The sequence below is a fragment of the Cricetulus griseus genome, chromosome 2, assembly GCF_003668045.3.
Source record: "Cricetulus griseus strain 17A/GY chromosome 2, alternate assembly CriGri-PICRH-1.0, whole genome shotgun sequence".
NCBI classification, from domain to species: Eukaryota; Metazoa; Chordata; class Mammalia; order Rodentia; family Cricetidae; genus Cricetulus; species Cricetulus griseus.
Window position 1 is genome coordinate 223,577,627 of NC_048595.1, and position 23,478 is coordinate 223,601,104.

The 23,478-nt window shown below is 43.3% G+C and overlaps 1 protein-coding gene across 6 annotated transcripts in view; it reads left to right on the top strand.

The window, feature by feature from the left end:
• The window catches only part of Osbpl1a (oxysterol binding protein like 1A), a 208,517-nt gene that overhangs the window by 182,802 nt on the left and 2,237 nt on the right, over positions 1–23,478 (top strand). For all 6 annotated transcript variants that reach the window (XM_027404345.2, XM_027404347.2, XM_035440270.1 and 3 more), the window contains 9 exons: positions 10,026–10,160; positions 11,668–11,765; positions 14,200–14,382; positions 17,573–17,680; positions 18,455–18,544; positions 18,754–18,880; positions 21,448–21,564; positions 22,047–22,170; positions 23,242–23,332. In XM_027404345.2, coding sequence (XP_027260146.1) covers positions 10,026–10,160; positions 11,668–11,765; positions 14,200–14,382; positions 17,573–17,680; positions 18,455–18,544; positions 18,754–18,880; positions 21,448–21,564; positions 22,047–22,170; positions 23,242–23,332 — 1,073 coding nt within the window. The remainder of the gene's footprint in view (positions 1–10,025; positions 10,161–11,667; positions 11,766–14,199; positions 14,383–17,572; positions 17,681–18,454; positions 18,545–18,753; positions 18,881–21,447; positions 21,565–22,046; positions 22,171–23,241; positions 23,333–23,478) is intronic.

The following is a 23,478-nucleotide window of genomic DNA, read 5'->3' on the forward strand; positions in this document are numbered from 1 at the left end:
AAGAATACTTTTGCCAAGATAGTATTTTTGGATGAAATGCTTTAATGTTACCTCGGGCCCTGAAATATGTGTTAGTGGCTTTTCTGCCATGACAAGTTACCTGATAGAAACGTGAGGGAGAAAAAGACTCATTTGCCTTTCTATTCTGTGGGCTTTAGTCAAAGGGTGACTGGACCCATGTGGTGAGGCAGAGTGTCCTTGTGGTTGGATGGAGTGGCAGAGGAGGCTGCTCACTCAGGGCAGCCAGAAAAAAAAAAGAGAGAGATGGGAAGGGCCCAGGGAAAAGACACTTTTAAAGGACACCCTCCATGCAGCTGCTGCCTTTATCCAGGCATCATATCCCAGCGCCTCCCAAGTGTTGCCACCAGGTTAGAAATCTGTCAGTGAAGTCAGAATGTCATGCCCTATTCTGCCTGATTGTATTCCCTTGCCAGTGATTGAGCCTTCAACAAAGAGCCCTAACTAACTACTTCCCTCAAAAACTACATGTTAATCTGACTAGGTGGAGAACTAGAGAAAGTTGGGATCTTTGCAATGCCTGCTGTTACTAATACTGACTCAAGAGCAGAAGCACAAATAGTAAAACACGAGCTGACATCACCACCACCTTCAGAGTGTCATGATCCAAAATCAGTGTATCTCCAACAAGAACTGGTCGGAAGTCATGCTGTGGTGGTGCACAGGTCCACAGCCAAAGGGGGAGGGCGTGGGTGCAGGAGATGAATGGTGCAGAAAGGGAGGTGATTCGAAGTGCAGAGGGGCTGCAGTAGAGTGGTGACGAGAGTGCATGAATGGAAACTCAGGACTCTCACACACACAGACAAAATGGGGCTGCAGTAGAGTGGTGACAGAGTGCATGAATGGAAACTCGGGACTCACACACACAGACAAAATGTTTCCAGAATTCAGGAAGGGGTAGGTATTCACAGGAATTCAGGGTGGAGGGAGTGTGTGTCTTCTTGTATTGTACTTTAAAGTGATAAGCACAGCAGGGGAACTTAGCCCAGGTGCTGTCCCAAGCCTACCAGAGCTGAGGAGATAAAGAAAGGGAGTGTGATATCTAAAACAAATACCTACCATGTGAACACTGGTAGATTGGCACTTCCAGCCTGGGCTTCCTCCCTTCCACGTGTTCTTCTAACACTTGCCCAACTCATATAGCACCTCCGGGCTCACACACCATGCAGCAATTGCTTAATTTTCATTCTCATCCTGTAGCTTTTCTTGTATTTCCTTCCCTCCCAGTTTCCTGTTGATAGTATTAAGGTGGTCTGTGCAATTGGTTGTCTCTGGATGTATATCTTCCATGTGCCACTTACATGTCTGAAGATCGAGACTAGGCAGCTAGAGCTGCCACCAGGACAGCAGTCTGTTTCCAGAGTGCCTTGCAGTGTTCTAGCATTGCTGCTCAGGGTGCTGCTGATCATGTATTCAGATGGTAAGGACATCTCGCCTAATGGCAAACTACTAAACAATTGAACAACTTCTTGACAGGAGTGAGGGGCTGACTGACTGGCACTAGATTAGAACATGGTTATTAACCCTCCAAAGCCTTAAGTGTAAGGAATGTGTCATTGCCACTGTCTTCATACTGTGGGAAACAAAGGCAGCATGGAAGAAGGATCCAGAGCCAGCTTCATCTTGCATCTTCCTTTCTCCTAAGGAATAGTCCAGACTGCTGCCGGCCCTTGACTATTTGTGAACAACCCAGAAACCCATGAAGTGCTTGGGCCACCATGGCTCCTGATTGGCTGCCTGAGCGGCAGTGTAGACAGACTCATCACAACACATGTTTTTCTCTTGATAACCCATGTCTTAGCTATTTGCACATTTAAATATTAATATGATAAACTTCATGTTTAGAAAATATTTTTCATTTCAGCCAAGCTCCAACTTGGCCTCACTTGTTGGCAGTTTGTACCGTGCTGGAATGAGATGGCCTTACTTCTCTGTCTCTTTTTCCACTTTTTCCACTGATGAGCAATTCCAATTAGGAGTTTCTTCAATTGTATCATTGCTTGCTTTTAATTTGCATGGACAAATTTAAACTTTGTTTTATCCAGGTCACAAGGTAGAGTTGCCTGGAATAAATATTTAATTTTCCCAGCAGACTGCAGCTCAATGATAAAAGTGTTCAGCTAATGTTTCTTCCTGAAGCTTGAACTTTGGAATACATGTTTTCCTGTTACTGGGCACACACACATGCTAATTTGCTTGTACTAGGGGATGCCACCACCAGGTTTGCTGAATCAAAAGCAGCAACAGTATATTTCAATTACCAGGACTAGGAGGGACAAAGGGGAAATGTACATTATGTCACTGTTTTTTTCTTATCTACTTAGGGTACTGTAAGTTTTAGAAACCAAAATAACTGTAAGTTTATTTTTAATTAATTCCCAACAATGGAGGAAATAAAGCAGCCAGTTAGCATGCTTTAAAATAGCTTGCTGTGTGCTCTTGAGAGGTCAAGGTTGTTGTCATGGCCATCTGGACAATGTGCATGCATTTCCCTGTGTGTTCTCTCTCTCTTTCCCTCTGTGTGTGTGTGTGTGTGTGTGTGTGTGTGTGTGTGTGTGTTTGAGATAAAGTCTCACTTTGTATCTCCAGACTAGGATGCCCTTCAACTACCAGAGATCCACCTGCCTCTGCCTCCCAAGTGCTGGGAGTAAAGGCGTGCATTACTACGTCCAGCTCCTCCTTAATCTCTCATTTGGCCACGATGGTTAGCTTTTTGTTTTCTTGAGCATTTATACTCTGAGTTCCTATAATAAAGATGTGTTTAAATTTTTCCAAAGAATTTTAAGAATTCGGGGCGCTTTTTGTTACTAGAATGCAGCCTGCCTGTTAATCCAGTGATAATTCCTGTGACTCCCATGAGTTCACACCCCATTCGTGAAGCAAGGAAGGTGCTGCCAGCTAGTGTGGAGCAGCCCATGGCTAGTGGACACCCTGTTCCTCCTGCAGCTTTGACTTTCCCTGTAGAGACCCATGAGCAAGCACCATTAATTAGAGTTGATGTTACCAAGCCAGGATTCCTAGTAATAGCAAGTCAAGCCCCTGGGGAAGCCCTGCTACACACCCCCAGCCAAGTACATCTGTTTTTCAGCAAAAAATTCCTAGTCTCCAGTGTTTTTTTCAGCTGGGAGTGGGGAAGCTGTATCTAGAGTTGAACTTACAGGTAAAGCTATTCTTCATTGTTTAATACATACATCTTTTAAATTCTTTTAAGATAAACCTGTTATTCACAAAACAGGAAGAGAAATGACCTGGAAATAGCCAGTCCTATAGCATTCTCTTCAGGGATCATGAGGCACTGCTGTGTTAGGAGTGGATCACCCTGAATCCTTGGTGTGTGACTCCTCCCAGCCAACTTGGGAGCCCTTCCCCCACTCTTGGGCTTTTTAAGTTTCTGACCAGGAGCTGTGCTGCTCTCCTAGCAGCTGGCTTCCCAGGCCCCTTGCATGAATAACTGGAGGGTCTAAGGGCTTGTGTACCTGGCTAGTGATGGTGCTAATAATTTTAAACATTTATGGCTCATTTAGTATGTCTGGTCCAGTTATTAGTATTTTATATGAATTAGCTCATGTAATATCTTTAAACTCTTTGAAGTATGCAATGACTATCATCCCATTTTTGGATGGAAGGTTAGCCTTGCTCATGGCCACATAAGAAAAAGTTTAGGCCTATGATCTAGATGGGGGATTTTTTTGGGGGGGAACACTAATTTTTCCATTGTTTTTCAATCACAGAAAATATATATGTTTATCACCTTATATTTATTTTTCTCTGTGTGTGTCCACATGTGGGAGATGTGCACTTGCTACCATGCACAGAGGCCAGAGAGAGCTCTAGTATTATTCTCTTAACTCTGAACTCTTAAACCTGGGGGAAGAATCTCAAGCCCTGAAGCCAGAGATCGAATTTTCTTGGCTAGACTGGGAGCCAGCCAGCCACAGAGATCCTCCAGTCTTTGTGCCTGTGGAACTAGGGTTACAGACATTTTCTAGGACAACAACTTGATGTTGTGTGCTGGGATCCAAACTCCAATCCTTTTGGTTACAGAGCAAGCATTATTGAGCTCTCTCCGGCTCACCTTAGCCATCTCTTTTCAAGTTTCCCCCTAAAGATTTTGTTGTTTATCTGTATGTGTGTGCACACATGTGCATTTGTGGGACTGTTTTTTGTTTATCGGTATGTGTGTGCACACATGTGCATTTGTGGGACTGTTTTTTGTTTATCGGTATGTGTGTGCACACATGTGCATTTGTGGGACTGTTTTTTGTTTATCGGTATGTGTGTGCACACATGTGCATTTGTGGGACTGTTTTTTGTTTATCGGTATGTGTGTGCACACATGTGCATTTGTGGGACTGTGTTTTGTTTATCGGTATGTGTGTGCACACATGTGCATTTGTGGGACTGTGTTTTGTTTATCGGTATGTGTGTGCACACATGTGCATTTGTGGGACTGTTTTTTGTTTATCGGTATGTGTGTGCACACGTGCACTTGTGGGACTCTCTTGTTATAGGGTGCTGGGGTCTGAACTAAAGTCCTCAGGATTGAGCAACGAGTGCTTACCCACTGAGTCATCTTCCCGGCACCACCTTGACCATCTTTAAGTGGCATTAAGTACAGATGCAGTGCTGTGCTCTCCCCACTGCCACCCATCACAGAACTCCTCTTGCAAAACCATTAAACATGAGCTACCAGTTGCCCTTCCCTTGGCTCTAGCAGCACCACTCGTCTGTTTATAGCCCATTCTCCCCACACAGCGCTTTTGTTTTGAATGTAGCATCGACTGCCCGTGTGCACTTGCTGTACTCTTTGGTCGACCACCTCCATCACTGGTCTCCCTTCTCCGTGTTGTCATTGGCATTTATGCCAGTGAGGGTTACAAGGCAGACAAGCTTCTATCCTCTCTCCTTTAGACTTGTTAGATATATATTTATTTTTGAAATTAAAATATAATTATATAGTTTTCCCCCTTCCCTATCCTCCAGTCCAACCCATGTACCCCGACCCCTTGTTCTGTCCCAAATCCAAGATCTCTGTTTATCATATCTCTTGTTTTACTCCTGATGAGAAGAGCAATAATATGTATCCGTTTTAGGATTGTAATCACTAAGCAAGCAATAAAACTAGCTTCTACAGTTCAGCAGAAACACTTTCTGCTAACTTTCTTGGAAGCAAGGTTGCGTCAAAGATTATACCCCCAAACACCAAGAATTTAATGTGTTCTAACATTCCATGAATTAAATAAACAAATAAATGAATGAATTTAGTTTGCTACAGCAGAGAAAACTTGAGTGGAGAAAAAGTATTCTTGGGCCTGGAGAGGTGGCTCAGCAGTTAAAAGCACTGGCTGCTTTTGCAGGGGACCTGAGTTTAGTTCCTAGTGCCCTCAAAACCATCCTTATCTCCAGTTCCAGTGGGTCTGATGTCCTCTTCTGGCCCTGTGGGCCCCAGGATTGCATGTGGTACACATACATACATGTAGGCAAAACAATACATGCAATACAAGAAAAAGGCATGCTTAAAAATACGATTAGCACTTACATTCCTTAGGTCTGTCTCATAATTTTCCATCTGATCTTATATACTGTGAGTAAAATATATTTTCAATGTAATAATTCAAATAAATTTATATGATTTTCATAGGGACAAAAGAAGATACATAAATCCTACATTACCAACTAAAGATAACCATTGTTATCTTCTTGGTTGTCCAGTCTTATTGTATGTGTCTATACAAATATATATGTAACAAAATTAAATTATGGTTTGGGGGAGGTTGTTTTGTTTGTTTTGGTTTTTGAGGCAGGGTTTCTCTGTCTAATAGCTCTAGCTGTCATGGGACTCAATTTGTAGACCAGGCTGGCTTTGAACTCACAAAGATCCACTTGCCTCTGCCCCATGAATACTGAGATTAAAAGGCATGCCTTAATGTTGCTTTGTGACTTGTTTGAATGACAAAAATAATCACAACAACTTTTGAAATATAAACAAATGATAACTACTCAAAATGATATAAGTCTAAAATAATAACAAATGTTATTAATCACCTATCTGGTTCTTTCTGTAATGCCTATTCTTCTATTGGGGACAGCATACTCTTGTTATAGGTGATAGTAACTGTGTATTTTCTATCAAAGAAAACCAGAAAAGTAATTTCTTCACATAGGATCAATCAAACTTTGCTCCTCAATCTTTATTTCTTGAAATCCTTTGTTTTTTTTTTTTAGAATAGTTTGGGTTTGTATAAAAATTGTTGAAGTTCTACGAGTTGTCAAAGCCCCTCTGTTGGTATATCTGCAGAGTGTACTCTGGTTGGTGTCATCACTAGAACTTGAATTTGGTACCATTGATGAACATATCTTGTTCCCCAGCCTGTAGCTGACATGGGCTTCATCCCTGGTTGTCTTATGTTCATGTCATGACTCTGAATTGATGCCCTGAGCCCTGCACACCTATCCCTCTTTACAGCTGGGCACCTGCTGGTCTTCATGTTGTCTTCCTAGTAGTGGGAGTCACAGTCGGCAGCAATTTAAGATCAGCGTCCTTCATTCCTAATGTGTTCCAGTTCCTCACTTGTCTTTTCAGAGCTTGCTTGCTACTTTTCTTTTTAATGCAGTCCTTTTCCACTTTGCATTGCCTGTTAACTATTTTGTGTCATTCAACAGACCCTTGTCTCCAAGACACTAAGTGGTCTGGTGAAGGTGGCCAGGGAGATGAAGTAATAAACTTGGGCAAGGAGAATGGGATGTCTAAGTGCAGCAGGGCACAGGTACTTGCAGTGTGCTCTCCCTGAGGGTGACACCTAGGGTATAAGATACTGTCCTCAGACTGGAGTAGTAGTTCAGAAGTTAAGTGTACTTGCTTCCAGAAGACCCAGGTTCAGTTGCCAGCCCATATGGTGCTTTACAGCCATCCATAGCTCCAGTTCCAGGGAATTCAGTGCCCTCTTCTGACCTCTAGGCACCAGGTATACATGTGATGGATATGGGTAGGAAACACACACACACACACACACACACACACACACACACACACACACGCTGTTCCTTTCATCATTAAGTGTTATTACTCAGCATGGATAAGAACTCATAAGACAGGATAATGTAATCTAACATGATCAAATGCTAAATTATGAGCATTGGATTGTCATACCCCTAGTGTCTGAAGGAACAGGAACTTGGTGAGCACCACGATGCTTAAGGATGACACATTTGACTGGGCCCGGACATCTGTTAGGGAAGTTTAGTGAGGAGAGCAAGGTTGGGGGTGGCTATACTGATGCTTTTAATTCATAGGTACTCACTAAGTTCTAGTGAAATAAGAGTGAATGTGACTGAGTGAAGGAGAAGCCATGCACTTTAGTGCCGTGGATGCTAAAGGTCTGGCTACTCCAGTATGAGTGGAGGCATGAATTGGCGTACCTTCAGAAGACATTTTGCTCCATAGTATTTGCTAACATTGCACCTGAGAAGGACTGTGACCTAGAGTCTCCAGGAGGAGTCTACTTGAAGCTAAACGTGCCTGTGTTATGGAATATACACGATTAAACACTTCATAGAGTATGCATATTTAAGTGTTTTCAATTCAGTAATATATATGTCCAGAACTAGTCTGAGTGTTTTGTAAACACTATTTTTGTCACTATTCTTTAAGCTCAATGCTATTAGCATTATCACTGAAGAAACTGTCACAAAGTTGAACTTGAACAAAAAAAAAAAGTGTTAACATGCTGAAGCCAGGGTTAACCTGATTTGATTTAGTGGCCTTAACATGTATGTAGTACTCTCCACACTCACCAATAAAAATGAATGAACGTATAGGAGCAATACATAGAGCTCACCAGGCAGTGGTGGTGCACGCCTTTAATCCCATCCCTCAGGAGGCAGAGGCAGGTGGATCTCTGTGAGTTTGAGGCCACCCTGGTCTTCGGAGCGAGTGCCAGGACATTCTCCAAAGCTACACAGAGAAACCCTGTTTCAAACAACAACAACAACAAAAGCAAATACATAGAGCTGATGCCAGACTTCAAAAGCAAAAGAATTTTTCTCTCCTCCACATAGACTGTGTATACACAATCTCTGTTTAGAACTGTGCTGGAGCATTATCTCTGTGACAAAGAGGAAGAGACACATTCAGTTTTTTTTTTTTTTAGGTGTGTGTGTGTGTGTGTGTGTGTGTGTGTGTGTGTGTGTGTGTGTGTGTGTGTGTGTGTGTGTGTGTGTGCCCAGAGAAGAATTTGGATGTCCTATTCTATTTTCTGTCCAATCCCCTTGAGACAAGGTTTTTCACTGAACCTGGAGCTGGACTGGCAGCTAGCAAGCCCCTCTGTCTTCTTATCTGTAGCCTGAACAGCACTGAGGTTACAGGCATGTGCCTGGCCACTTTGCTTTTTATATGGGTGATGGGGATTTGAACTCAAGTCCTTGTATTTGTATAGGAAGTGCTCTTACCCACCAAGCCATTTCACCAGCCCTATATATTTATTTTTATACCAAGAATACCGTGTACTATACTTTGTTTAAAAAGTAAAGTACATTTCCAAGTGGGAGAAGAGCCTTAATTAAAATAAGCCTGTTAGTCCCACTGCCTATGACTTATCCCAATAGTGACTCTGGGTTTAATGAAATCTTGACTGTGCCTAGCTGAAGCTTCTTTTCTTTCTCTGTGTAGATTCCTTTTCTTCCTTCTCTTCCTAATGTGACAGCAGGAGCATTCTCTTTAATATATCAAGCTGCTACTTGCCTGGTCTACATTTCCTGGCTGCTTTTAAATGCAGTTGATGGCAGTTTTATGAAGGCCACATGTAATTTTAATTGTGCAGGCCAATATGAAGCAGATGTAAGAACAGGTCAGAGTTGAGTCTGGTGACATTCATCCTGGATGGCACCCAGGACTGTCCACCTGGCCAGGAAACATTCTAGACTACCAGGAGAAGTTTGTTACTTAATGACTTTTGGAAACTACCTGTGATGATACTTACTTGCTGGCAGTACATGGGAAACAGAGTTGAAAGGTGGCACTTCCATGTCAGAGGGCCTTATTCAGTGTGTGAGTGGGCAGAGGGAATGTAAAACCATTTATGAAACAGAGATGGCCTTCTGAAGTCAGCCCACACTTATGTGAGGGTGATATGCTCAGAAAAGCACAGTGTCAGCCAAAAATGGCCTGAAGTTCCTTTTAGAAATTGCCCATAACAATGGTGTGTGTGACTGATCCATAGTCCACTGGTGCAAGACGAATGAGAGCAGCTCGATGGCTCATTGGGTCAGGGTGCCTGCTGTGAAGCCTGGCACTCGGTTATCCCAGGACCCACACGGTGGGGGAGAGAACTGACTTCTGTGGCACAGCACATCTGCACATACATTCCCACACAATAAGTACATCTAATAATAAGTTGTTTTTTTAAGATAAATTTAGTTGTATATTGAGGTCATCATGGCTTTATTTGAACTCAAAGTGATTCATGACTCAGGCCCAGGTCCCAGCTGGCCAGGGTTCCATAAAAGGGTCAGAGAAGAAATTGACAGAATGTTGTCCTTGTTAGAGAGAGACTTGATTAGTTAAAGTGGAGATTTGTTTGTTAGTGGCTTGTTTGCCAGTTTCTTATTGAATTTTGTTTACTTATGCAATAACCCTAGGTGCCAGAGCCACCTCTGTGGCCCTGTTAGCTTTTCAACATCAATATGAAGATGGTTTTTGTGTCCCCATCATCTTTATCCACTTCTAGTGTTGATCTGAGGTAGAATTACTACTGCTATCAACTCATCTCATTTTTATATTGGGCATTCTGTGAAGCCAGAAGAATGTTTGGTCTGTATTTTCTTATATTGCTAGATATTCTATAATATCAGTTACTTGTAAAGATTTATGAAACCCAGCTGATTTTAATTAAGTTTCTTGAGTTGGAGTTTTCTGTTGCATCTTTTTCAGGAACACACTATATAAAGCAGCAGTAGATAAATTTTCAGTGTATAACTTTGATATAACGGTTTTGGTTTCTTCCTGATAGGAACTGTCTAAGATCACAATGCCAGTCATATTTAACGAGCCTTTGAGCTTCCTGCAGCGGCTGACTGAGTACATGGAGCACACTTACCTCATCCACAAAGCCAGTTCGTTTTCTGACCCTGTGGAAAGGATGCAGGTATGTGACAGGGACCATGGAAGACGTGTAAGTCACCTCCTCCCCCACCCACCCACAAGCACATGCTCACACAGACGTAGATGCTCACACGCATGCCTGCTGCTATGAAGTCCAGATAGGGATAGGGTATTCTCAGAGTTTGAGTCTTTTGCCTCCAATTCCCCTGGCTGTCCTCTGGGAATTGTTGCTGTAGTGAAGACTAATGGGAATTTCAAGAGCCTCAGAAGGGGGTCATACAACCACACTTAGCTCTTGGAAGCTCTTTCCAAGTCTTCAGTTTAGAGGGTAGTATGTGCTGATGAGAAGATCGACATTTCTTATTTCAAACTTTATTGAGGATCTTCTGAATAAGACAAACACAAACACGTTTATGTTGGATGTATGCTCCAGCATGCCTATTCATAAGCACTCAAGTAAGAAGTTCAACTTTCTAATTTTCAAAATAAAAGAAGTTGGCATGGTGTACATGGGTGGCAAAACACCGGCCAAGTGCAATAGATGAAGTGCTCTTCCAGACAAAGCAGTGTCTTTCTAACTTCTTTGGTGTCTTAGCCAGGGTTTCTGTTCCTATAATAAAATACCAAGTCCATAAAATTCTTGGACACAAACACCGTCCACCACATCACAGCCCACCACTAAGAGAAGTCAGGAGCTGATGCAGAGGCCATGGAGGAGTGCTGCTTACTGGTTTGTTCCTTATAGCTTGCTCAGCCTGCTTTCTTGTAGGACCCAAGATCACAGCCCAGGGATGGCCCCACCCACAATGAGGTGGGACCCTCCCATCACTAACCAATCAAGAAAATGCACCATAGGCATTTTCTCAATTGAGGTCCCTTTTCCCAAATGACTCTAGCTTGTGTCAGGTTGACATAAGACTAGCCAACAAAATTGGCTTTTACACCAATTAAATTGTTTGGTTATACATCTCTTTTTCTGGATTCTATATGTGTAGTTGGTGCTCTGTGTCCATAGGTTATACAATCACAGATTGAGTCCACCTCAGATCCACAATGTGAAGAATAAAAGTATACCTTTAGCTAAATATGCAGACTTTGTCTTCACTATCATTCTGTGGAATAAATAACAGTTTTACATTATATTAGATACTATAACCACCTAGGGAATATGTGATCTATACAGAGGATGTGTAGCCGAAAGCATGCGCTATGCCATTTTATGACACTGGAGCATCCACAGACTGTGACATCTGGGGGGTGTTATGGCCAGTCCCTCTCAAATGCTGAGAGACACCTGAATTTAAAGTTTTTAGAAAGTTTTACATATTAGAAGCCATGTGTGCCTGAGAAGAGCACTATAGGAAGAGATCTGGGGACTTCCATTCTTGGGAGACAAGCTTCTCCAATAGCTTTAGAAAGCAATATTAAAACCTGAACTCATTAAGTTGCTCAGTGATTTTGTCAGCCACTGTCTTCTGTGAAGCAACGGTTCCTGAGAAATGGTAGCAAACTGGCTCTTCATTCCTGTGCAATGCTCTGCTCTCTTCCAGTGTGTAGCTGCGTTTGCTGTGTCTGCTGTTGCTTCACAGTGGGAGCGTACTGGAAAGCCATTCAACCCACTTCTGGGAGAAACTTACGAATTAGTTCGGTGAGGTCTTTTGCTCCATTCTAGATGGCTTATTTAATGTGCATGATTTACATAGATTTTTTTCAATGAAGGAAGATGGGTATTTTGAGTTTCCCTAAACAATTTATTTATTTATTTACTTACTTACTTACTGGTTTTTCAAGAAACGGTTTCTCTGTGACGCTTTGGAGCCTATCCTGGCACTCGTTCTATAGACCAGGCTGGCCTCAAACTCACAGAGATCCAACTGCCTCTGCCTCCCGAGGGCTTCGATTAAAGGCATGTGCCACCAACGCCCAGCCTAAACAATTATTTTTGACTGGAGCCTAATAATTATTTTGATGTTTATGTCTGTGAAAATAGACATTCAATATACCACCATAAAAATTAAAAAAAAAAAAACAATAGCAAGGTTTTAGTGTTCCTGATCTTCTGGGATTCACTATCCTCCTTTTTTAGGTAGATAACAAGACATGATCAGGGTTTTAGGGTTTCTATTGCTGTGATAAAATGACCAAAACCAAGTCTTAGAGAAAAGAGCTTATGTAACTCACAGTTCTATATCTCTGTTCATCGTCAGAAGCAATGAGGACAGGAACTCACTCAGTGCAGGAACCCAGAAGCAGGAGCTGCTGCAGAGACCATGGAGGGGTATTGCTTATTGGCTTGCTCAGCCTGCTTTCTTGTAGGACCCAAGATCATAGCCCAGGGATGGCGCCACCCACAATGGCTGGACCCTGCCACATCAATCACTAATTAAGAAAATGTTCTATAGACTTGCCCACAGCCCAGTTGTATGGAGGCATTTTCTTAACTGAGGTTCCCTCTTTTCAGATGACTTTATTTAGCTTGTGTCAAGTTGATATAAAACTAGCGAGCATATCAGGACAGAAACTCAAAACAGGAACGTAGAGCAAGAACTGAAACAGACCATGGAGAAGTGCAGCTTACTGGTTTGCTTGCTTGTCCTGCTTTCTTATACTATCCAGGACCACTTACCCCTGGGGGCAGCCCTGCCCACAGTGAGTGGGTCAGGTTGAGTCTCCCACATTAATCATTAATCAAGAAACTGTCTTATAGACTTGCCTATAGGCCAGTGTTATGGAGGCATTTCTCAATTAAGATTCCCCTTTTCCAGATATGTCTGGGTTTGTGTCAGGTTGACAAAAACCAACCAGTACACTAGGAACAGTGACATATGTCATCCTAACATTCAGGAGGCAAAGGCAGCCTAGTTTACATAGTTCAGGCCAGCCAGGTTACATTATGAGACATGAGACATTTATTCTTCCCATTCTTCTCCATGGCCATATTAATATATGTATTACCTTAGAAGTGGTAATTCTATAGGTTTCTGCACTAGCTTGTTTGTTGTTTATATGTGAGTAGGGGGATTCATTTGCCTTTATCTTTTCTGTGTCTTCCTCCTTTTCCTAGCACTTATTTTGATAGTATTTATCATATAGATATTGTAAATACAAATGCCATGTTTCTCATATAAAAGGAATGATGTTTTAAATCTGATGGGTAATTGTAATTGTAAGCCCCTTGAGGTAGTAGCCAGGCTCTGCCCCCAGACTATACTCTGCTACCTGCCAGCTGCTATTTCTAGTCCCTCGAGGTACAGGCAGCCAAGCTCCATCCTACAGAGAAAAAGAGCTCAAGATTAAGCCTCAGAATTCCACCAAACCCAAGGCACCCTGGAAAGCTCTGCCCCCTTCCCAAATCCTTATATTAAGCCTGCCTCTTTCTCAGTTCTTTGCTGTTTCTCTTCCAAGCAGAGACAGCCACTCTCCTGTGTTCTTCTCAGTAAATCTCTTGTGTGAGGTTTGTTGTGCAATGTGACTTTGTGGTATTCCTTGGCTCTGTGCCCCTGAGAGCTGTAACACTTACAGTAATAGTCATTGTTCTCGTTACTGTAATCAAACACAAAGTCTGAAAGAAGGAAGAGCTTGCTTTGCCTTGCAGTTGCAAGGATACAGTCAGATCATGGCCGGGAGGGCATGGCTGTAGGAATGTGTGGAGGCTGCTTCCATCGCACCTGCAATCATGAAGCAGGGAGCAGACATGGTGAAGCCTCTAGTGAGTCACTTCATTAGGACCTCCTAGAGGTCTCACAGCCTTCCAAAACAGTGCCACCAGCTGGGGACCAAGTTTTCAAAACACAAGCTTGCAGGGGACATTTCACATTCAAGTTACAGCCATACTGTTTGTGTACATCTCCCAAGGTCATATGAATGTTCTGTGTTTTAATATGTCCAAGTGGCAAGCTCCAACAGCACTGGACAAAGTAGCTTGCTTAGCTTCTGTTTGTGCTGCTCCTCATTTTAGGGGGTACTGTAATAAGGATAATAAAAATTGTTTTTCCTCATTGACCTTTTCCCTAAGTATTTTAACACATTCAGTGACAGTTCAATTACACAGTACATTTTTCTTTTTTTCTTTTAATCTTAAGAGATGACCTTGGATTTAGACTCATCTCAGAACAAGTCAGCCATCACCCGCCAATCAGTGCATTCCACGCAGAAGGGCTAAACAATGATTTCATCTTCCATGGCTCCATTTACCCCAAACTGAAGTTCTGGGGAAAGAGTGTAGAAGCAGAACCTAAAGGGACCATCACCTTGGAGCTTTTAGAGTAAGTACAGGAGAGCCGTTCTTGCTGGAGTGTGCCTGTGTGTGCCTGCACATGCACAGACAGACCACGCTGTTCCAGCTGGGAACAGGAGAGACACGGGGTTTGAGTGTTCACTTCCGCCCGAGTGAAAGATGCACAAAACATGGCGGTAGCCACTGTCAACTGGACTGGATCAGCTGTAAGATAACTCCATGGCAGCTTATAAAACTAGCTGTCTGGATACCATGGTGCCCATGATTTGTTAAAAGGATCCTTCTAAACTAATTCACCATGAACATTTTTGAAGTGGCAGTTGTGTGTTGTGTTGGACATCAGGTTGTTTGGGAGCTCTTGTGCAGGGTTAACTTTAAAAGCCAAGGCATTTCTAAGTAAGCTCATACTCCACCCTCTCCCACCTGCTGACTTGGGGCAGGAGCCACAAAGCAACATTGTGGGACTTTGAGCAGTAAGGACAGCAGACTGGGGAGAAAAGTCAAATCCTCAAGACAGCTTGGCAATAAGATTCCTGATTTTATATTTTCTTCCATGCTAAGAGTCTGAGCAGCCAATTACAAAATGACATTAGAGGTAAACAGAAGAGGTTCCCAGAGACCTTCTTGTCTCTCCTTAGATAACAGAGAGCCCCTCAGAGATTTGGTTTACCTCCTAGCCTTCTCCTGAATCGAATGCCCAGGCCACTGGTGCTCGTCTGTAATTGCTGCTGCTACAGCAGCCACAAGATCTTCAACTGAGAAAATACTCAGCAGCCACAGGAACTGAACAAATGTGTAAGAACAATTGCTGCTGTCCCAGAGGCAGGCCCAGAGAGTCTGAACTCCAGTTTAAGAGCACAGGGGGTGTCCTGCAGGAAACAAGCGTGGGGCATTCCTCTCCTAAACCTGTCCCCATGGCCTTCACCCCAAATGGAGCATTAAAGGTCTCGAGATCTGAGCACTGGTGGCCCTAGGAACAGATGGATCCCAGCATGGCAGGTGGGAATCATCTGAGGAGCACTGCAAAGACTTTCAATGCTCACAGAAGGAAACCTAAGACTTATGGCCTGATATCATGTTAATTGCCTCCAATCAAAACAAAAGTCAGTATTCTCTAGAATTAAAGAGACTTGCAAATCTCATAAAACTCAAATATCTGGAATATAATTTAGAATATTTGGCTTTAGTAAGAAACTGAAAAAAAAATCAACAACTCACAGTGAAAGGGCAATCGACAGCCTCTAACCCCAGGTACTGAAATTTCATCAGTTAGAAGTGGTTGTCATTGCTGTTACTGAAAATAAAGGTAATCACTCAGATGAACAGGTGACTATTCTAGCAAAGACAGGGAAGTATTTTTGGATATTTTGGTACTGAAAATGTGGCAAGGGAAATACAGTGGCCAGAACACTCAGGAGCAGCATAAAGATGGTGGAGTATGTAGGAGGCTGGGGCTGAAACTAGCAGGATGGAGGAACACCCACTGGAGCTTCAGTCCAGCTGTGATGTTGATTCTTCTCAGTGACCTGCAAGTAGTCTCTGTAAAACCAGACCAAAGTCTCTGGAGGAAGAGGAGGAGGGTGTGTGTGTGTGTGTGTGTGTGTGTGTGTGTGTGTGTGTGGAGGCCAAGGGCTGACATCAGTTATCTTCCATGATTACTTTCTATTTATATATTGAACGGAAAACTGATTGAGCTAATCTAGCCAGCTGACTCGCCCAGGGGATCCCTTTTCGTCTCCTCCTGAGTGCTAGGGTAAGAGGAAGGCTGCTTCCACCTGGTATTATGTGTGTTCTGGGATGCAGACTCTGGTCTTTTCATGTCCGGCACATGCTCAAGGGCCGACTCCCTGAGCCCTGGAGGGTATTCTGTAGGCATAAAGGAGCTGATTCCAAATTTATGTGGAAAAGCAAATGAAATAGAACAACTAAAACTACTGGCAGTTTTGAAAAGTAGAAAAAAAAAAAAAAACTAAGGATGCTGAGCTGAGACCAAGATTGACAATCGACATGAGACACCTCAGTGGTGTTAACAGTGGCAGAGCAGGGAAGAAAGTCTGGAAATGGGCTCCAGAAAGTCATGGTCAGTGTAAATCACAGACTAAGAAAGCCAAAGTATAAAGCTTTTGGGAGAAAACAGAAAATGTTGAGTTTGTGTTAAGTGGAGAACTCTTATGTAAACACAGTGTGAAAAGCCCAATGTACTTTAAAAGACATGATTAAAAACTGGATTGAGTTTAAAGTTCTCTGAATTACACTGTGCAGGGTATAAAAGAGAAGCTATAGAGTATTAGAAATGATATGCCTAACAAAGGCTTCTTGTCTAGAATGTGTGAAGACCCCCTGAAATAGTTATAACTACAAATAACCAAAACAATTTTTTCAAAAGCAAAGATTTGTACCATTGTGAGTTTTGAGGTTTGCTTAGTTGGTTTGGCGTAAACTGGATCAGATCTCTGGAAAATGCCAAATGGACTTTCATTTTTATTTTCTACCTCTAATTTTTCTGTTCATATTTCATCAAACTTTTCAGTGATATAGAGGTTGAATATTCCTTTTCAGAGAGTTTTGGGAGATGAGTATTCCGTATTTAGGAGACTTTGAATTTTAGAATGTGTGTAGATCTTAAAGTTGGATGAACATACCATCTGAAAGTCCAAGATCCAAAAGGCTCTGGAATCCAAGGGTTTTTGATTCTTGTGTCAGTTTGTAAGCATTTGGGAGTTTGAACTTTTGAACTTCAACTTTTGGTATTCAACTTATGTATAGTTTTTTAAAACAATACGAACGGGCAGGTAATGCCTGTTTTACTGTGAGTTAATATCAGTGTGGGGTGTGTTGTGTGCATGTGCATGCATGTGTGTGTATATGTGCCTACATGTTTGAATGTGTGTGGGGAGACCAAAGGTCAATATCAGGTGTCTTCTATTGCTGTCTACCAGATTTTTTGAGACAGTGTCTCACTGACTGGAACCAGTAGGCTCCTGGCATCTGCCCGTGTTCCTGCTTCTGTGGCTATGGTTACAAATGCATGCCACACCCTGCTTTCACACAGGTGCTGGGTTTGAACTCGGTCCTTGTGCTTGTGAAGCAGGCGAGTTACCCACTGAGCCAGCTCCCCAGCCTGGTTTGTTGTCCTGAATGACACTTTCAGCAAACTCATTTTTTTAGACTAAATGTTTCTTCTCAGCCACTTCTCTGGGTTTGGGGCTGTTTTTTAGACACAATGAAGCATACACATGGACAAACCCCACCTGTTGTGTGCACAACATCATCGTGGGCAAACTCTGGATTGAACAGTACGGCAATGTGGAAATCATCAACCACAAGTAAGGCACACTCAGGTTTGCCTGTATACTTCCTTTCTTCAATATCGTCCAAAGGCTTTATTCTCTGATGGGATTTAAGAACCGGGAACAAAGCCCTTCCATTTATAATAATGTCTGCTGACATCTCCACATGCACAGACTGGACAGAGCCTCTGCCTCCCTGGGGCTGGCACCAGCCTCCCCATGCTGCCCATCCTGTTACCTTGTGTCACTGATTCAGGGTAGGGTGGGTGAGGTATAAGAACTGTGGAGTTATTTTGAAAATTAGTTTTAGATCCTGTCACGATTTTCTATGAATGCTCCTGAGCTTTTCCTTTTGCAGGCAGTGCTGATGGAGGACAGGGGTGGGTGCAGAGAGTCAGTCTGCAGTGCTGCTGGAGGACAGGGGTGGGTGTGGAGAGTCTGTCAGTCAGCAGTGATAATGGAAGACAGGGGTGGGTGTGGAGAGTCTGTCAGTCAGCAATGATAATGGAAGACAGGGGTGGGTGTGGAGAGTCTGTCAGTCAGCAGTGATAATGGAAGACAGGGGTGGGTGCGGAGAGTCTGTCAGTTAGCAGTGATAATGGAAGACAGGGGTGGGTGTGGAGAGTCAGTCAACAGTGGTGGAGGAGGACAGGGGTGGGTGTGGAGAGTCAGTCAACAGTGGTGGAGGAGGACAGGGGTGGGTGTGGAGAGTCAGTCCGAGGTACTGTGACCAAGAAAGTCATCCCATGTAAGTTCTCAACCGCTTCTTTGGCATTACATGGTCATGCGAACTTAACCTTTCCTTTGTAGGACTGGGGACAAGTGTGTGTTGAATTTTAAGCCATGTGGTCTTTTTGGCAAGGAATTACACAAAGTTGAAGGCTACATACAAGATAAAAGGTAAGGTTTCTTTTTTCCACATTGACTGCAAATGATTATTTAGATATTTGTGTTGAAGTATGCTGCCTGATAAACCATCATTCAGATAACAGAAAAGTCTTCCAAAGGAAAATACCTATTTCTTTATAGGATGGACTTACAAAAATAGAGCAACAGTTACAGCACAACATGGGCTTACTTGGTGACTAAACAACAGTTTCTCTTGATAGCAAAAAGAAACTCTGTGCTCTCTACGGGAAGTGGACTGAGTGCCTCTACAGCGTTGACCCCGCCACTTTCGATGCTTACAAAAAAAATGATAAGAAGAACACAGAAGAGAAAAAGAACAGCAAACAGGTAACACACACTGAAGGTGCTGCCGGCAACCAGGCTCTTGTATGTGTAGAGATGCCTGTCCCTGGAGCCAAGTGCTGCTAATACCTGTCTTCTTCTCCTTGGCTCTTTTGAATGAATAGACATCTGTTCCCTTTAGTGGAAAATGGCAGGCTTGAGCTAGTGACTGGGGCAGTGTCTCACTTCTGTGTGCTGTATTGACTTGATGGTTGTCACTTTGGAAAGTTGGTGCCCATCTTGATGCAGTGATGGGTTTTCCCTCCTGTTCTTGTGTATTAGAGGTAGAAGTGGTCCAAGTAGGGAAGCTTTACTCTGGAGTGATGGCTCCCACTTGTGAGCTTTACCTGTTCTCTGTCTTCTCCATCACGAAATCACTGATGTTAATGCCATCCCAGGTCAGGCTGTTGGCACTGCACTGTTCCTTCATGCTGGTAAGTGGAGGTCTTTGCTGGACTTTGTGAAGGTCTCAACAGCCTATGTATGCTCTTGGGTGAGATCAGTGAAGTCCTTTTTGCTCCAGGTATGCCCCCTGTCTAACAGCCACGCCTTGTCTGATGGCTCACTAAATGTGCAGACTCTTAGTTCCACTCTCCAGACTCAGATCTACCAAACCATAAAGCTGAGGTTTGTGGGTATTTCTTTTCTTTTAAAACATTCTTCCAAGTAGCATACTAAATGCCTGGTTTTCTTTTGACATCTCCATACATATGTTTGCTCCTACTTACTGCCTTATCACCCCCTCCCTGTTTCCTGTTCTCTTCTTGCCTTTCCTCCTTCTAAATACTCCCACTTTTACTTTTATGGTGTGCATGGGTATGCCACCTAGATCCTCTACATGCGAGAAAATGTGTGCTGCCTGTCAGCGTCCAGTTCATTTCGTTACACATGATAACCTCCACTTCTGTTCGTCTCTTCCTTGACTCTTAGGCGTGCAAAGGTTTGAGAAGCTCTTGTTTTCCTCAGAGGTGGATGGCACATTTATTTATTGTTACTTTGTAAATTAGGAACTAGCCTTGGGCCTGAGGGACAGTTTTGTTTAATGCCTGGAGCACACAGCTTTGGTGTGCCTTAGCCCTTCCCTTTAGCAGTGTGGGCGTAGCTCTTCATGTTCCTGCCTGCATGAGTCTCCTCTGGGAGGCCTACCCACTGTCCTTTGTGGGATGAAGAAGGAAATGTCCCAGAATCCCAAGTCACTGACACAGACTGCATGTGACAAAGCTCAGGCCAAAGCTCCACTAAGAGAAGGAACTTAGCAAAGACAACTTCCTCAGTACACTTGTCATTCAACCCTCTGACATGGTGTGGACAGCAAAGGACTCTGGCCACATGCCAGAAAATACTCTCACAGTCTACTCTTTATAGGAAAGCGGGCTTCCCCTCAAGCCTTCACCCATGGTCTGCCATCTCCTGCCAGAGCACAGCCCTCCTGAAGTCTGTTGCTGTCCTTTCTTGGCACCTTGCCACAACTTGCTGTTGAACCACTGTGCATTCACTGAACGGGCCTCAACCAGAAGGGGCAGTTTTGTTCGCTGATGTTGAGGATTTCACTGAACCTTTTGAATCTTTGAGTTCTTTATGTTTTATGTTATGATACTAACAGCTTCTCAAAGGTCTAATCCTCGAAGACTAAACATAGAGTGAGTAGCAGAACTCTGGTCCATGGGGAGGGAGGCCAAGGAAACCACCGATTTCCTTTTTTGCCTGACATTTTTGTAAGTTCTTTTTGTCAGCTGCATTGAGGAACCCTGCTGGTTCTATGTCATTGATGAATTTAGTTAAGTGACCCAGAATGTACTGTTTTGTTCTCAAATGTTTGCGTACATTGGCTTTTGCCTCTCTCCAGTGTACATGGGTTGCCTGTGCCTTTAGTATGTGGTTCATGGGTTTTCAGGCTGTTCCTGTACCACTCTGTATCCCAACCCTGGGCACTTTGAACTTCTTCAGTAAGTACTTGTTATTTTGTGTTTCAAAGACCAGAAACCTTAACAGTATAGTAAAGAAGGAGAGTGGCAACAGTGCCTTGAATGTTAACATAGTAACCAGAATAAGACTGAGAGTCCCGGACACTCAGCATGTCATTCATGGCCAGAGAAGGGACAAGCAGAGAGCACCCCAGAAGCCCTTGTGGTCTCTTTTCAATGGTGTTTGGATAAGCAGAACCATCTTCTCCTCCCTTCCACTTCAGGAGCAAGCATGCTTGCTACTTAACTCCTCACTGCTGTGGCAGGGAGGCCCTGCAGCCAGCTGGAGGGCATAACCACCCTCCTGACCTGCATCAAGGGGACTGCCTGCCAATGCTGCTCTGAAGAGCTGGGGATGACCCTTCCACTAATAATGCAACCATCTTGGGGCTCCAGGGAGAGCCCCTAGAAGCTAAGGACACCGTGGAAGCCTAGTCCTTTCAGATCCGTGTGCCCTGGCTGTGTGCCTGCACATATCTGGGCCTCTGCCAGACCTTTTGGAAAGCTGCTGTCTGGACAAGGAGTCTCAGCCACTCTGTGTGTGCTGTGAGACCTGGCTCAGTATTCAGAGAGAATAGTGTATATTTAAAACCTTGCTTGGCCTTTTAGACAAGTTCATCTGAGGAGTCTGATGAAATGCCGGTGCCAGATTCTGAGAGTGTCTTCATTATCCCAGGAAGTGTGCTCCTGTGGAGGATAGCTCCTCGGCCTCCCAACTCTGCTCAGGTGAGCCCGGGCCTGCTAAATATAGTATTTGATAGCCAGCTTGCATGGTGCCCTTCCTCAGCAGCAGAGCCTAAGTCCTTTTAATTGTCTCATGCTGCCACCCATATGTCACCTTCCCTCCTTAACCAGAGGGAAACTGGTAGGTGTGCTGCATGAAGCTTCACTGGGGGTCTCTTCAACAGACATGGAGGTAACACAACCCCTTGTTAAACAGACTGAAGCACTTGACCAGTGGAGACCATCTAGCCCCAGCAGGACATGATTTTAATGGAGGAAGCAGGATGGATGTGGGTATGCTACCCTGTGAGGTTACTAGGAGCTGAGTGTCCACAGGATGGTACAGATACAGGTGGAGGCCGTTAGCCATGTCCTCTGACTGGCACTATGGCCAAGGGAGGTGTCACTACCAAATTAGATGCCTTCTTTCAGGGCTTTCTGCTTGGATTTGGTAGGCATTGACTTAATTGATGTTTTCATTTCAGATGTATAATTTTACCAGTTTTGCGATGGTTTTGAATGAAGTAGACAAGGAGATGGAGAGTGTGATTCCAAAGACTGACTGTCGGCTGCGGCCTGACATCAGAGCCATGGAGAATGGAGAGATAGGTGAGGGCAATGCTTCTGGTCGCTTCATTCCTGGTCTTTGTTAGCATCATTTCAGTACTCAGAGTTTTAGCCTTGGACACTTTTATGATAAAATTAGCAATACTTAAGCTCAAACTCATTGCTTGAATGGTGCTCAATATGGAGTACACTGCACTGCATGTGTCTAGAAAAGATTCAGTTAAAGGACACTGGGCAACTTTAAAGTGTAGTCTCCAAACTTCACTATGTATTTCACAGTACGTACAAAATACCTCGTGAGCCTTCTAAGAGTGTGACTTCCTCTGCAGTATACATTTAATCTTAAAATGTGAGACTCCCCTTCTGGGAAATGGCTGCTTTACTGAGTAGTGCTTCTAGCCTATTCTTATCATCACAGGAAACTTCAGTGTATCAGGGTTCTGACAGAGATTTGGATTCTCTACAGAACAAAGGCATTTTGTAAAGTTGTTTGAATTACTTAGGAATGGAATTAAGGAAATCTCAGTTCTCACTCATAATTTTCAATAATCTCACTTTTAATTCTGTTTTTATTTGTGGTCTTAATAATAAGCATGTTGTTTTGGTTAAAGCAGAGGCTGCTGAATGGTGTTTGATTAAAGCACATTATATGTATGTATGAAATTCTTACACAGTGGAAAGCAAAAAACAAAAAACAAAAAGACATGACTGACAGATGCCAGCTCTTCCTATGATTAGTCTAAAGAATGTTCATTTTTTTGGCTAATTATTTAGTTGGTTCTAATTATTTATTGCTCCTAGGGCTTGATACATGCTAGGCAAATACACTACTACTGGCATATATCTCTAGCTCTCCATTTTACGTTTTGAGAAAGGGTCTTACTAAGTTGCCCAAGCTGGTCTTGAACTTATGATCCTCCTACCTCAGTTTCCAAATATCTAAGATTCTACCAGATATGTGCCCCGAGTCTGCGCTAGTGGGCATCAGGATTGGATCTTCACTATAGTGCTGAATAGTGAAGGTCCACATGGACAGTGCTGTCTGTAGTCACTGTTGTTAGTGCCATGCCTGGCATTCCCAGCATAACATGCTTTTCATTGGCCTCATTTTAGATCAAGCTAGTGAAGAAAAAAAACGACTTGAGGAAAAACAAAGAGCTGCCCGCAAAAACAGGTCCAAGTCAGAAGAGGACTGGAAGACAAGGTGTGTGACCTCTTCAGTGTGGCTTAGCCATCTAGTAGGCTACTGTGTGAATGACAGAGATGTCAGACACTGTGAACTACAGGGCAAGGGTCCATAGCTCTGCTGATCTGTTCCAGGCCTCAAAGGACACTATTTCCAGAATACAG